We start from the raw sequence: 12,477 nt of genomic DNA, 5'->3' as shown, positions 1-12,477 counted from the left end.
CAATAATTGACCCTGAACCCGGTAATTCACCATTAAACTGTAAAAACGGTTTGGGTGTAGGCATTAGCCAAAACGAATGAGTGTTTTTGTGTATATTATATGAATTTAGTAGAACGTTTCGCGTTAGACGATTTACTTGGCGAGACAGAGTTGGCTTGAAACACGGTTAGCCGCGATAGTGTTAAGTGAGTGATACGTCCTACAGCTGCAGATATACCACGATACGCCGATAATATTATAATATTAGTGTTATTTTGAACACAAAAGTCGGTGTGAATTCATTCGGTGTGGTGTGCGACATTAAGTCTTTTCGTTTCAAACGGTGTAGAACTACTGTAAGTTGTTTTTATTCCACTAATATAATGATTCACTTATTGTACCTACCTACCTACCTACCTACCTAATTGTTTTTAATTTTCACGCTAATGTACAATAATAATATAATCTGAATTGTTCTTGGTAGAGACAACGGTCAGCATTGCCCGGGTAAGCGGTAAAACATTATATTCCACTTATGTTTATTTTACTTTTGTTTGCTTACCTGCACTAGTTTTACATTATTACTGTTTTCAATAATTCCCCCTCCCCCTGGATCGTCAATATGGAAACATTATATTAAGAACTAGAAAAACACAATATAAGTCTAAATACCGATATACAGTATGATTATGAAATATTATATTGCATATGATTTCTTTGATGTGTTGATTCCATTTATCAGTATGAATAACAAACTTAAGAACTGTTTTTGGAAATGCTCATAACATGATGATAACAGTAATTTGTAATACATAGGTCGTTTAATACATTATTTTATTCAATCACTTCCTGAATAATTAAGCTTCGAGGAAATTATAATTGCATTCTTGTTTCAAGTTTAATTGCCTACTAAAATAATTTAATACAAATTAGTTTTAAAATAATGTAGGTACTAGGTATTGAATGATAACATTTTTTATATGTCTGTATTTATCAATGCTGTTCCCCAACTCGGAAATTTCCATTCATTTGAAGAACCGTTTGACCTTATGGTTTCACATATCTGCATAAACTTAAATACAAAAAAGGCATAAGTCTGTCCTCGTGCGATTTGTCTGACCTTAATATTATTATCAACGATTCTATTCAGTTGGGTATACAATAAATTCTATATAATGTACCTTAGTGCATACCTACCTACCTATACCTATAGCTTGTTGTTAAGTAACTTCTTGACGCGTTCTTCTCTAATATTTCCAAAATGTTTTAATTTAAAAAAAAAAAAAAATCACACTATTGTATACATACAGTGGGAACTATAGTACGCCTCTCTTTAAAAACTGTTGTACATAGGTATATTATAATATAACCATAATATGGTATATTATAGTTATATTATACTATATTATAGTTGTTACAGTTATTACTTTATTCACTGAATTAAAACAAAAAATATTTTTTAATCTTTAGCACTATATTTATTCAAAACTAATATATATAAATATTTATTTATATTCGATGACTAACGATAAACTTATACTTACGGTTTCTAATTGTGATTAAAATAATTGGTATACTAATAGCTATAGCTGAACGTTCCGTATGATTAATCTGTGACCTTAAAGTGAATTCATCATGTACCTACCTACCTCAAATAATAGTGCGTCCCTACTCTCTAGATATAGGTACATTGCAATTATAGTAAAATTCTAAATAATTTCTATACATGTCTAGGAAATCATAGGTACTATTTTTAATTCAATACCTACTTATATTCTGCAGTGACAATAAACTTTTTTGGTTTTACTTTCTAACGTTCCTCTAACAACTGTTGTAGGTATTCAAAAATGCAATTTAAAAATGTGTGTTAAAGACTTAAAAGTGTACTATTTTTATTAAAATAATAAGTATAAAATGTATTCTTCAATGATAATATGTTTACTTATAATACATTTTAGTTTATTGTAGATAGATATGAGCGTGATATTTTTATTACTCTTTGGAAATCATCTAGTTACAATATTAAACGACTTAAAATAAATATTTAAAAATAAAATATTAATTTAAGCTGCATGGAAAGTATTTTTGAAACTCGTCTATTGCTATTAATATTAGCGTGAACAAAATATATACATATATATATTATATAATATGAACCTAAAAAAGTAATAAAAGGTTCTTGAACTTATTCAACTGCATAGGTATTAGCGTAAAAAAATTGAAAGATACGGACAAAAAACTATTGACACGTAACGTAATATTGCAGATAACATTACTTACATATTATGCGGTAGCAATAATTATATTGTTAAAACTTAAAATCAAATATATAAATATTTGAATTACTATTATTATTGTACGTATAGTAGGTACATATCTACTTAAATAAATGTTTATCTCATCAATGCAAAAGAAAATCAATACAAAACAAAAATTGCATACCTTATTATCAATAACAACAAAATGTATTATAGTAAACTATAAATTAAATATTAAATTACAAATAACGTGAACTTTGAAGTTAATCAATTAAAATATAATCTTTTTTATTTCTATTTATAAGTTATTTTTTAATTATATTAACTTTTTACATACCTATCTATAAAAACATAATAGGTTATTCTTCGTGCTCATATTTAATTGTGTACTACTGTACTTATATCCACTGCTTATATTATGTTCATATCCATATAGGTATTCTAGTTTATGAGTTTATTATAATTAATAAATTAATATTGATAAAACGTGAAGAAAATTAAAATAAGTCGCAGTAAATAGATATCATACACTTAGTTCCCATGATTAATATCATAAAAGATAAAAATTAATGTAATGTTAAATAAAAAATAAATAATATGTTAAACACTTTAGCCTCTATAGGAATGTAAGTTAAATAATATAATATTTTTTATAAGATCCTCAATAGTATTGGTAAACATGGCAACTTACTCCAATTGGATGGACTATGGACAGACACAGCGGGTGTACTTAACATACGTAGTATTTAACAATACTACGCAATTTATAATAGTACATACAGTAGAAAAACCTATATTCAAGAAGACGTTACTATGAAAATCGGTTATCAAAAATATTGACAATAAAATTGAAAGTAAAGAGTTTATTTTAAGACAATTATAAAATTGTACAGCGAAAAATATGCTAATGAACACTCAATCTACTGGGAATAATTATCCAGCTTATAGTACCTATAAATCACGTTTTGAAGGTGACGTTAAAAACTCGAGTGTAGAAAATGTTTAATTAATATTGCTTAACAGGTAGTTGATAATGACAAAAGTTTCAACGGCATCTAATAAATCGTTACATCTAACTGGAATCGGATTGGCAGTCCAGGCGTTTTATATAAATTTAACACTGGACACTGTGATGGGTGGTGATTTTGTTCAGTTAAAGCCTGCAGGACCACCCATCATCAATCCGACGGGAGTCTGGAGCGTGGATCAAGTACCCCAGGGATATGCTACAGCTGGCAGTAATTTGGCTTTAAACGGATTGCAAGCGTTACAGGCTTTCGGTGGAAACAAAATCGATGCCAACGGATATCGAGACCAGAATGGGTTCTACAGGGACAATAACGGTGCACTAAACGGATATGACGTCGGCAATACTTATGGCGGTGAGTTTCTATGAATATTGCAGATATTATTGAATTTTGTTCGATCGTTTAGCTTAATATATTTTACATACCCAATGGTGTGATGTATACACTTTTTGACAATTAAAGTAAATTAAATTAAAGGTGTAAACGACCGTGGAGTTACAAGTGTGGAAGGTGGAGCTTATGGTGGTATAAATGGACGAAACAAGGGACATCAAGTTGCTGGATTCAGCACTTCGTACCAAAAAAATGAAAGCGGTAATAAAGCTACGTATTATGACGATGGTCTTGGACACGGTGGAGTGATTCAATATGGTGCGAAAGATCAAAGGTATAATATAAGTATAATAATTCTTATATTTGTATTGATAAAGCATTGTATAAAATATAAGATATTATAAAACCATTGTTTAGGTATACATAGTACATACAAATATAAAGTATAATATTATTAAAAATAAACTGTTGTGTATTAAAATATATATTATAAATAGATGTGCCGTATGTGTACCTATGTCACATAAATTTCACAAAATTTAGCTATGCGCGAGATAAATATTTTTTCGTGAAATTTATATTTAAAATATATTTTAGACGTGGGTAATTGATGTTCAAATGACGGAATAAAATAAAAATATCTGGTCATGACTTATTTAACATTTTATGACTTAAACTTTACAAATTAAATAATATATAGATAATATATAATATGTATAAATATCAAATATTACACGACAAGATATATTATACATAACGAGTGGCCTTGTGTGGCGTGGGTGGTTGACCTCAGTCACTAATATTGGGTTCTGAGGTATCCCGAATGGATAACCGCTCGGGTTTTTAGTGACAAATTGTACCCTTCTTTACAGTAAAAACCCACTAAAAATAACCTTCAAGCTAATGACCTCAATTTTCGAAACCTTAACGCAAAAAAAAAAATAAATATATATGTTTATAAACAATATACATTACGAAGATAATATCAAATAATTTTTAATTTAACATAAAAATGTATAACACGCAATTGTAGTTTTTATACTTAAATCATTTTATCTGATTTATTGAACAAATTTTGGTGTTATTTAAATGTTATATTATAATATACTTTTAAAAATAAATATAAATAATTTGATATAATTATTAAGCTAAATCAACCGTACAATTATTATTACATTTTGATAAAATTTATTATTACGATTGACAGTAAATTGTTTATAATAATTCAATTGCCTGACACTATTCTTTTAACCCCTTAATGTAATAACTAATAATGTATTTCGAGTGCAATTATTATTATAACAACTGTTTTTTTATGGCAGCATTTTTTTAACATTTATGTTGTATTTTTACATTTTTTTTAGGTCAATTTTAGCTTATTACTAACAACAACAAATTCTCTATAGATTTCATTATACATATTTTGTGTATTATATAACATGAGTCTCGGATTTATCATAATGACCGGATCTTTCTATTTCATTATGTTAATATATTTATTTATTTATAAAACCCATTTGTTTTTTATATAAAATATATATTGAAACAATAATAATTGGATCGTATTCACAAAAATAAATTAAATTAAGTGCCATTTTCCTGGTGATTTTTTAGAGTTTTTAAATGCATTTCTTAAGTGTATATTAATTTATTTTTACGTTTTTACCATTAAAATCCAAGTTCAATATTACCCACAAAACATTAAATCTTAGCTCAATATTCATATATATATATATATATATACAATATTACCCACAAGGCCACAAAGACTTATTTTTTGTGACTGATCGGGTAGTTTATACGCTGCAACATCAGTTTTTTTGAAGAGCAATTTGACGAAGATGACAGAAGAGTAAGAGTTTCGATTTTGTAACTTACAGGTTCAGAGACGGAGAAGGCAAGGCATTCGGAGGAGGCTACCACGATTCGTCGGTGAAGACAAACGCAGTCGGTCAACAAGGCCAGTTCGGTAACGGGGACGGTTACCACACCGCTGGTGGTCAGACGGGCGACGCGGTCAACAATCAGCTCTACGGCACGCGGTCCGACAGCGGCCCGGGCATCGTGGCCGGCACGCCGTTTTTGGTGTCCACCACTGACCCGTTGCCCCCAGTTGTCCATCTGCCACCGCAGTACGTCCAACAATCCCCGCAGTACATCCCTCAGGCACCTCAGTACGTCCCGCCGGCCCAATACGTCCCTCAGGCCCAATACGTTCCGCAGGCCCCATACATCCCTCAGGCCCCATTCGTGGCCCAGGCCCCGTTCGCTGCCCAGGCACCCACTTTATTCCAGAACAACATTCCACAGCTGCCGCCGATCATACAGCAGCAACCGGGATCGATACTTCCGCCGTACAACGTGCAATTGCCCGCCTTATCGCTGTCCGCCCGCTCGCCGTCCGGCCAATACGTCGTGCCCATGCCACCAAAACTCTACGTGGACAAACCCAACGCCACCACAGACGGTTGAACATTCGAATCGATTATTTACAGTATATACTTACGTTGTTGTTTATTAATACATTATTATACGATATTATGCGCGAGTCGATGGTTGTTCGTTTGGATTATAAAGTTTCATCGGCTCTAAAAATATTATAACTGTATAATATAGGCGCCTACTTGTCTACTGTGTATTATAGGTTGTTAAATACCTCTGCTACTGATCGAGATGGGAATCATGTACGAATAGAGTATATAGTGTTTGTCTATAGATTTTAGATGACAATTTGTATTCAAAACGGTCAAAAAGTTTAGAGTGTAATCGGTTCAAAGTGTATATCGTACATAAATGTGTACAGAATCAAACAAATGCGAAAGTGCTGTGCTATATAATGTATACAATATATTATATAAGACACTATCAAAATATTGAAAACTACATTTTATATCACATTTATCTAATACTTTTTTACATTTTTTTTTTTAAACTCAGAGTTAATATTTTACATTATTTATTTATATGAAGCAATTGCAGATTGTTTTTTTTATTATTTGTTTATGACTAGACCTCTTGGATTTACTTATGACTCAGGGGACAAGCCGTATTCCCCAAGGAAGAGGGGTAAATCAGAGTTTCTTTCTCGTATACGCTCCGCCGAGGGTGATAATAAATTCTTGTAGAACTGGAAAATCAGCACCTCCGAAATGTGTTCGACGTTTTCCATAAATAAGAAAACTTTAAAGAAGTCTCGAATTTCGAACTGAAGTAAGTACTAAGTATAGGCATGAAAGTGATAATAAAAAAGTATTGTGTACATTGCACTGATGACTAGGTATTTCCTTGTTAAGAAGTTTTTTTTTTATTATTGTATGGATGTACGTTGATATATCGACAACAGTGAACAAAAGAGAATATTTAAAACATACCTATTATTTAAAACTTAGTTATAGTTTTATATTATAAACTATCTTTAATAGTATATTAGTATCAATACAAACCGTAATGCAAAATGAATAATTTACGGCTGGAAATATAAATTATCTATAACATGTATCATAATAAATGTAGTCCTAAATAATACATTACAAATCTGTTGAATTTCGAATGTGGGTACTTATTGAATTTATATTTTTATGACTTGAATATAAACTAGTTATTATTCAATTATTGGCGTAATCGTTGATTTAAATTGAACCGAACGGAAAAAATATATTTTCTTCATACAAGTTTATTTTTTTCGAAAATCTAAGGACATGAGTTGAAGTTCAAATAAGTAAAAAGTAATTTTTTCCTTAAAACGCATAAAGAAAAAGGTTGGAAAGTAATTAAAACTATCGATTCGTACTGACACTTTCTTGAAATGACGCATCTGGTAAATTTACTTATAAAATATAAATACATATTTCGGTTTGTTACAAGAAATATTTTACCAAATATTCTATCTATAAACGTAGGTTTTATACTTTTATGGTACATAATTGATATTTATTATTGAATCATAAATCATTTCATTATGTTAAAAAATGGAACACCAATATTTTTACATTATTTACCGAAAACATCGATTTTATATGGTATGACATGTTTTTTTAAAATTTTAAAATTATTATTTACATATTATGTTTAAAATATAATATCAGGAATGTCAATTATATTTATTTTTATATTAAATATAAAGAAAATCTGTTGTCAAATTATAAATTTAAAGCCCCTATAATACTTGTGTATAATATTTGTTTCATGATCTTACATAACATTCACTGCTCGTGTTAGTGTCGAAGAATTAATCGTGACTTGTCGTTATAATAATGTAATAACCAATATATAGTATTGTCATCTTAATAAAGTAATTAACTCTCTATACTATTACTAAATTGGAAAAAGGTAGGTACTCATTTTTAAACTTATTAACATCTATATAATTCAGTATTCACCCAATCAGCTATATATTATATAGGTGCCTACTATATTATATGTATACAACTTATACTTCATAGTTAATTGTATGCTTGCATATTTAGAGATTTGGGTGACATAAGAGATCAGTATTTTAATATTTTACATGCATCTGAAAATTTCAATTGTAAATATCCAAAAACTTTTTAAAAAGTATTTATTTTATATATCAGGTACTTTTCAAATGGAGAATCCGAAATTTCTACTAGTAGGTACATATTTATCTGCCCTCATTTTTGTCTTCTTGTTTTCACTGGTGTAATCTCATAGTTGGATAAATTATAATATAATATGGTGTATTTGATACTCAATGAGCTATTATCAAACATAAACGAAGGGGTTTGTGTGTGGTTAATACGTCAATTTGTGAGTATTTTTAATTTGTAATATTGTATAGGTATACTCTTAACTTGCTTATAAATTGGAATAACAATAATTCAAGTGATTTATACAATGTATTATCAAATTATTTTACCTCAAAGTAAAGCCTTTTTTCTTGTAATTATGCATGGAAAATCGTGTCTTATTTAATATTTTTTTCAAGTTTTCTTTTAAGTGTGACAACTATTATACTTATTTTTAGATGAAATATGCCTGTTGGTTATATTAGGTATGTTAACATTTATGTATGATTATAATGAGTTGAATAATGGAATCTATATCCGACAGTGGCGTATTTTAGGACAGTAGTCAAAAGCCTCCCCAACCGGTTTTTTACACTATCGTCCATAATTTATATATAAATGATAATTAATAAACAGCTTAACTTTAAGTTATATTAAGACATGCATTAAATGTGGGACATTTTAAATCGGAGCTATATATTATATAAATATATAATATTTCAAACGGTAGGAATCAAAAATTAAACGCTATTAGGTACATAAATGCAAATTTAATTTATATGTACAATTAAAGAAATCCCCCTCCCCTGAAAAAGTTTGCACTCGAATACGGCACCGACATCCGACAATATTTTAAAATTCTTCCGTGCAGGATCACAAAATCATAAAGATCTCGACTTGAAGTTTACATTCACTATTTTAGAGAAATTAATAATCAATAAATTACAATAATTAAGATTTTTCAAAGTAATGTAGTAAATGTAGTCTATATCTTACAAGTAAACAAGTTACAATTTATAACATAAGTTAGTAGATATACGTTGTTACGACCAATAGGTAGGTCCACATTTATAGGAAACGCCACCATTCTACACAAATATTATGTATTTTACAATTATTAATTATTATCAATAGACATCCTACGTCTCCAATTCTCGCTTGAGAATAAAACATTTGGATTAATGTGCATACACTTTATTCCATAACAATATATACATATTGTCACAATAATAATTGTCATGATAAAAAAAAAAAAAAACAATAAATCAACTATAACACGATTGCTTGTCTGTTCTATTATTATCACTAAATAAATCCATGCATTTTTCAAAAGAAAAAGTCATTTCGTCGTAATTGTATTATAAGCCCTCCGTATAATACTATTAAAACGGATTACCACGCCCATCGATTATACATGCCGGTTGCAAGAGTTGGGATGTATTATACGCAACTATTATATAGTTATTATATATACGAGGGGTGTAAATATTATGATAGAGAGAACAATTTGCGATTTTCATTATTTTATGATTTATTATCATACAACCCTAATACATATTTAACGAATCAATATAGATATAATAACATAGGGAAATAACGATAAGACCCAATTATCTCTTTACGAAACATTGGATTAATATATTATAGCAGTGTATATACGTATATAATGTAATAATTGGCATAAAATGTTGTGATAAAAGAGAATTGGAATTTAATCGAGATAAAAAAAATGTTTTTTTTTTTTATTATATTCCCAGTGGAAGTGCCATATTATGCTTTGTTTTTACCACGATACTTTATTCGTTTTCTGAAACATATTTTCCAGAAGCCAGTATTGCCAGTAATTACTCTAAAAATACGATGTACATTAAAGTTTTACTTTTAATTAGCACTGAATGAATTTAATAAATATTACTAATTCTTAATAGTTTTTGAAAACTATTTCAAACAATTATTGAAGATCTATAGAATAGATTGAAATTCTTTTTATCAAAACTCGATTTTTGAAACTTGTTTAAATTCAATATTTAAACGATCATACATATACATAATATTATGTTATAAAATATTAAAATATCTATTTTAATACGACAGTTACATATAATATGATATATAGTTACAATATAATAATAAGTATTAATTTAAGATTAGTTACTTAAAAGTTTGAAACGTAATATTATAAATATTATATTATTTAACTATACTTATACAACCTAAGAAAGAGGGGAACAAAAGAGCGCAAGGAGATTTCGCTCTGCCGTACAGTAGGTTAATTTTGACCTCCCAAATACACCAACAAGATTCACTTTCCCGTCGAACAAGATACTGTTGAAGAAAATCGAAGCAGTTTGACCGCCCCAAACGGTGATGACTAACACAAAAATAAAAAAAGATAATGTTTGCTGTGAGAACTCGGTATTGCAGCTAACAGTTATAACTACTGTAAATTATTTATCGATAAAAATAAGAATTTAAATTTATGATGTGCGTTGCTGCTGCAGTTATCAACATATTACAGATAATATTAAAAATATTAAAGTTGTTGTCGCTTCGCTCAGAATCTAAAATCAAACGATAATTATTATGTTGAAATACCAATATCTATATTAGTTGTGAACCAGCAAGATACGGGTACAAAAAGGTAGGTAAGTGTATAGGTTACAGGTGCGGCACTGTATAATGGATGGTATTAAATGTGAATTCAATGATATAAATATATAATACAAAAAACGATTTTGAGCGGAGACGGTTTGTCAGTGTGGATATTCTATTGTTATTGTTTATTATTAATAATAATATGATAGCTGGTAAGTTGAATTAATATTATAAAATTACAACAAAATAACTAAAATCGTTATTCTTGGTTATTTAGTATGTAATTTCGCCCAAATTTTAACATAAAATAACGATTAAAAATAACTCAGTTTTATATTTTTGAGATTTTTTCGGAACAGAATAAACTACTTACGTGGAACCTTATTCTAAATTTGTAATTCTTAGCTAATAAAGTTGAACATTTTAACCACCTGAATGTACCAACTAGTTTCACTTTCCCATCGAACAAGATACTGTTGAAGAAAATCGAAGCAGTTTGACCAGGTAATCGGTGATGCCAGATACAAAAATAAATAAATAATACAATTAATGAAAAAAACGCAGACATCATTGTAAAATCAAAACATTCATCGCTCCACTGAGAATCTAAAAGTTTATAAGAATAGTCAATATTTGTTTTATCAATGTAATAAATAGAAACGGGTAATATATTTTGTTAAGAACGTCACATATTATATTATTTAAAACCAATAATCTACATTTTTGATAGTCCAAAATAGATGTATGATGCATATAAATATTGATTCGATTTTTTTATTATTATATTATGCACTGATCTTTTTTTTTTAATTTCGTAAAAAGAGATATCACATAAAGGAATATTAATTGGGTATATTATATAAATAAATATTATTTAATAATAGGTTAAATATAAAACCCGGGGATGTCGCAGTGCTGTATAATTGATTTCGAATGCAACTCGTCATTAATTCGGTTACCGTAATGAATGTGTTAAATTTGAATTCAATAATAAATCGTTGGATGCACAAAAAACAATTCTGAGTGGAAACTGTGTGTTTTAATTTAAAGGTATTTTATAATTTATTTAAACTACCAAGTAATTTATGTGTCTACTACTAACAAGGTGTGTTAAAATTATTTTTCCCAAAAGCATTGAATATGGTATATATTTTAGCACAATATAATGATAAGTATTATACAATTACATCATATACCTATGATATTGGTATTATCTTTTAAGTCAAAACTGTAAAGGTACTTCAGCATATATTTATCAGCGTAAAATATTTGATTGTGCATACTAAATTATCATTTAAGTAATGGTGGAATTTTCAAGTTTCTACGTTTCTAAAAAAAAAAAAACAATAGATACCCGTTCAAGGAAAAATCGTTATTATTCCTATGTTTAAATATCCAATGTTGTAAACTTCAAATTGTCATAAAAAAAACTGTGGCTTACGATAGGGTACAATTTAATTAAGTTTTCAAGACTTAGGTTTATTACTTTGAATAAGAACTTTTATAATTTTCGAATACTGTAAAAACAATTCATTAGATTACAATTTTGCTAATTAATTCAATCTCACATTATTGTTTTAATATCCCGAATTGATTTTTATAGTATTGCTGTCACTACTATTGTTTTAGACATATTCTCCCAGATTATTTGATATTCTATATAATTATATGTCTAAGACTATTGAGAAGTTGTTTGATATTTTAGTCTGTTAAATATATTTAATTTGTAATATACCACTAGGTTCGAAGTTATTACAT

General features: G+C 28.5%; 1 protein-coding gene across 2 annotated transcripts; it reads left to right on the top strand.

The window, feature by feature from the left end:
* Nucleotides 1-88: 88 nt before the first annotated feature.
* LOC100574750 (hyphally regulated cell wall protein 3) lies at nucleotides 89-6,151 on the top strand. 2 transcript variants are annotated; one of them, XM_003241146.4, is made up of 4 exons: nucleotides 89-335; nucleotides 3,261-3,619; nucleotides 3,743-3,932; nucleotides 5,479-6,151. In XM_003241146.4, the coding sequence occupies exons 2-4, from the start codon at nucleotides 3,271-3,273 to the stop codon at nucleotides 6,068-6,070; spliced, it is 1,131 nt and encodes a 376-aa protein (XP_003241194.1). In that variant the 5' UTR covers nucleotides 89-335; nucleotides 3,261-3,270; the 3' UTR covers nucleotides 6,071-6,151. The 2 variants fall into 2 exon arrangements, with proteins under 2 accessions (XP_003241194.1, XP_003241193.1); XM_003241145.4 differs by lacking the exon at nucleotides 89-335 and adding an exon at nucleotides 2,929-3,208.
* Nucleotides 6,152-12,477: the final 6,326 nt, after the last annotated feature.

The sequence above is a fragment of the Acyrthosiphon pisum genome, chromosome X (assembly GCF_005508785.2).
Source record: "Acyrthosiphon pisum isolate AL4f chromosome X, pea_aphid_22Mar2018_4r6ur, whole genome shotgun sequence".
Classification (NCBI taxonomy): domain Eukaryota; kingdom Metazoa; phylum Arthropoda; class Insecta; order Hemiptera; family Aphididae; genus Acyrthosiphon; species Acyrthosiphon pisum.
This window is presented reverse-complemented; position numbering and strand designations above follow the sequence as displayed.